The following is a 2247-nucleotide window of genomic DNA, read 5'->3' on the forward strand; positions in this document are numbered from 1 at the left end:
CGTCGTGGATTTTATCATGCAACGCACTCTTGGCGAGCTCGACACCTCTTCTACGGACACCTCAGAACGCCTCGTCGCTCTTGCCTGCAAGCACGTCTTTACGGTAGAGACGTTGGATGGGCATTGCCGAATGAACGACTTCTACATGATCGACGAGATGGGCCGATACCTGTCGACGAAGGAGCCGCCCTCTGCATATCAGCTTCCACCAACTTGTCCGACCTGTCGAGGTCCAATTACCTCTCCACGATACGGGCGGGTTACTAAGCGTGCCACTCTCGATATCCTGGAACAGAACGTCGCGAGCACGATGTCGAAGTCCTTGGAGGCACTCAATCCTTCATTGGAAACGATATCAGAGGCGCTGGACAAGTGGAAGGAAGTTGCCGGAAAGATTTCCTACGACGTGGAGAATATCTCTGACCCTGCGGAGCGCTGCGATTCTTGGCTGAAGGGCGGCAGTACCGAAGCTCTTTCAACGCAATTCCTCGACAGAGGCGCGATGCATAGCCTACATGGACTTTCTACGACCGAGGCTAAAGCGTGGAACGACATCGTCAAGGATCTCGTGGTGGTCTATAGGAGAGCGCATGTCATGTCTGCCACGCGCGGCGCTCACCACAAGGCATACGAAGGCGCAGTAACGACTCTCTACCGCTTGGAGCTCGAAGCAATTGCGAATGATCCGACCAGGGCTACCGAAGCACCCGAGCCCGCTGCGCTCAAGGCGGTGAGGACGAAGATTGGACAACCACCACCCAAAGCGGACGTCCGCTTCCAGATCGACGCCATGTTCACTCTCTGTGAGATCCGCTTCATGCTCGCAGAGGTTGGCGTAAGTCGTGTCGACGGTCTCCCCACGACTGCTACGGACGAGTCGGGTGCGAAGCACCGCAAGCTTTGGACGTCTTTCGTGACTTTCTTGTACCAATCATGCGCAGTCGACGCTCGTAAAGCCCTTACCATGGCGCAAAACTCCTCGGCATCTCGCCAGACAGCAAAATGCTCAGTCTACATCCTTCGCGCCGAGTTCGAAGAGTTCCGCTTCCGGATGATGGAAGACGAGCGGAACCTCTCTCGTGGGGACCGTCGACCGTCCATCGCGGATCGCACGCGCCTTGGCGACCAGGTGAAGAGCAAGCGGGATGACATTGTTCACGCCGTGCAGACGTATCAAGAGCAGTATGTTCGCAGCCGGCCAGTGGACAGCGTTGTCAGTATGAGAGATGAACGACGGTGGTTCCAAGACAACTGTGGATGCAAGGTAGACCGGTTTATCAAGCAGCTTGAAGAACTGGAGTCGTTCGTCCGCAAGGGAGGTATGTACGAGCCCTTGTCAATGCAGGAGCGCGAAATGATTGTCAAGACCTTCGGCTTCGGTAAGCCATTATTCTGTTATCAAATGCTAGATCTCACTGATAGTCTAAAGGCTACACCGGCCACTTCTATAATTGTCCGAACGGACACCCGTATACTATCGGAGAGGTAAGCAAAATAACCGCTGCTCTTGTTCGCATCTTACAATGACTCCAGTGTGGTGGCGCCATGGAGACGTCTACATGTCCCGAGTGCGGTGAGCGCATCGGAGGAGGGGATCATCGACTCCTGGGCTCCAATACAGCAGCCAGAGAGTTTGAGACCATACTTCGTTCAACAGGTGCCCAGCAGGGATTCTACTGAGGACTCCTTAGGTGTTACTATGTCCATTGCGTGTTCCAGAAATGTGTTTTTGTCTAACTCAGCTCTTAACTTGGGCGCGCAATTATATCTCGTGTCTACTATTGATGCACCAATACTTCCCGCACAGCTTTTAGTACGAATGTTGAGATCAAATGGAGTCATCGTCGGAGGAGTCATCGTCGAAGTCGTCAGTTTCGCCTGAAGGAAAACAGACCGTCTTCAGGATCTGACATCTATCCCACGGGTCGCGCGACGTACCAACAAGAACCAGGAACCAGCTGATGATAAGCAGAGCAAAAATTAATATGCAGCTCATCCACACGAAAGCGACAAGAGCTGTGAGTACGCGACAGGACTGGTCGCTGTAACACCAGGTAAGGTTCCCCCACTGGAGCTGGAGTTACGATGTCAGCGCCTGAGAAGCGTCCACCGAGAGCACGGGGAGGAATACCGTAGCGAACACTGCGCCGACGAGCCAAAGTGCGAACAAGATCGGCAGATCGTACTTTTCGGCATCATAATAGCTAGAAATGCAAGCGATGTTAGTAGGGCGTGTGAACGAGAGCT

At 53.7% G+C, this 2247-nt stretch overlaps 1 protein-coding gene across 1 annotated transcript; it reads left to right on the forward strand.

Moving 5' to 3' along the window:
* PHACADRAFT_214531 (uncharacterized protein) lies at positions 1–1890 on the forward strand. Its single transcript, XM_007402345.1, has 3 exons — positions 1–1379; positions 1430–1485; positions 1534–1890. The coding sequence occupies exons 1-3, from the start codon at positions 17–19 to the stop codon at positions 1678–1680; spliced, it is 1566 nt and encodes a 521-aa protein (XP_007402407.1). The 5' UTR covers positions 1–16; the 3' UTR covers positions 1681–1890.
* The last annotated feature ends 357 nt before the right edge of the window (positions 1891–2247 follow it).

Source organism: Phanerochaete carnosa (genome assembly GCF_000300595.1).
Source record: "Phanerochaete carnosa HHB-10118-sp unplaced genomic scaffold PHACAscaffold_114, whole genome shotgun sequence".
Taxonomy (NCBI): Eukaryota; Fungi; Basidiomycota; class Agaricomycetes; order Polyporales; family Phanerochaetaceae; genus Phanerochaete; species Phanerochaete carnosa.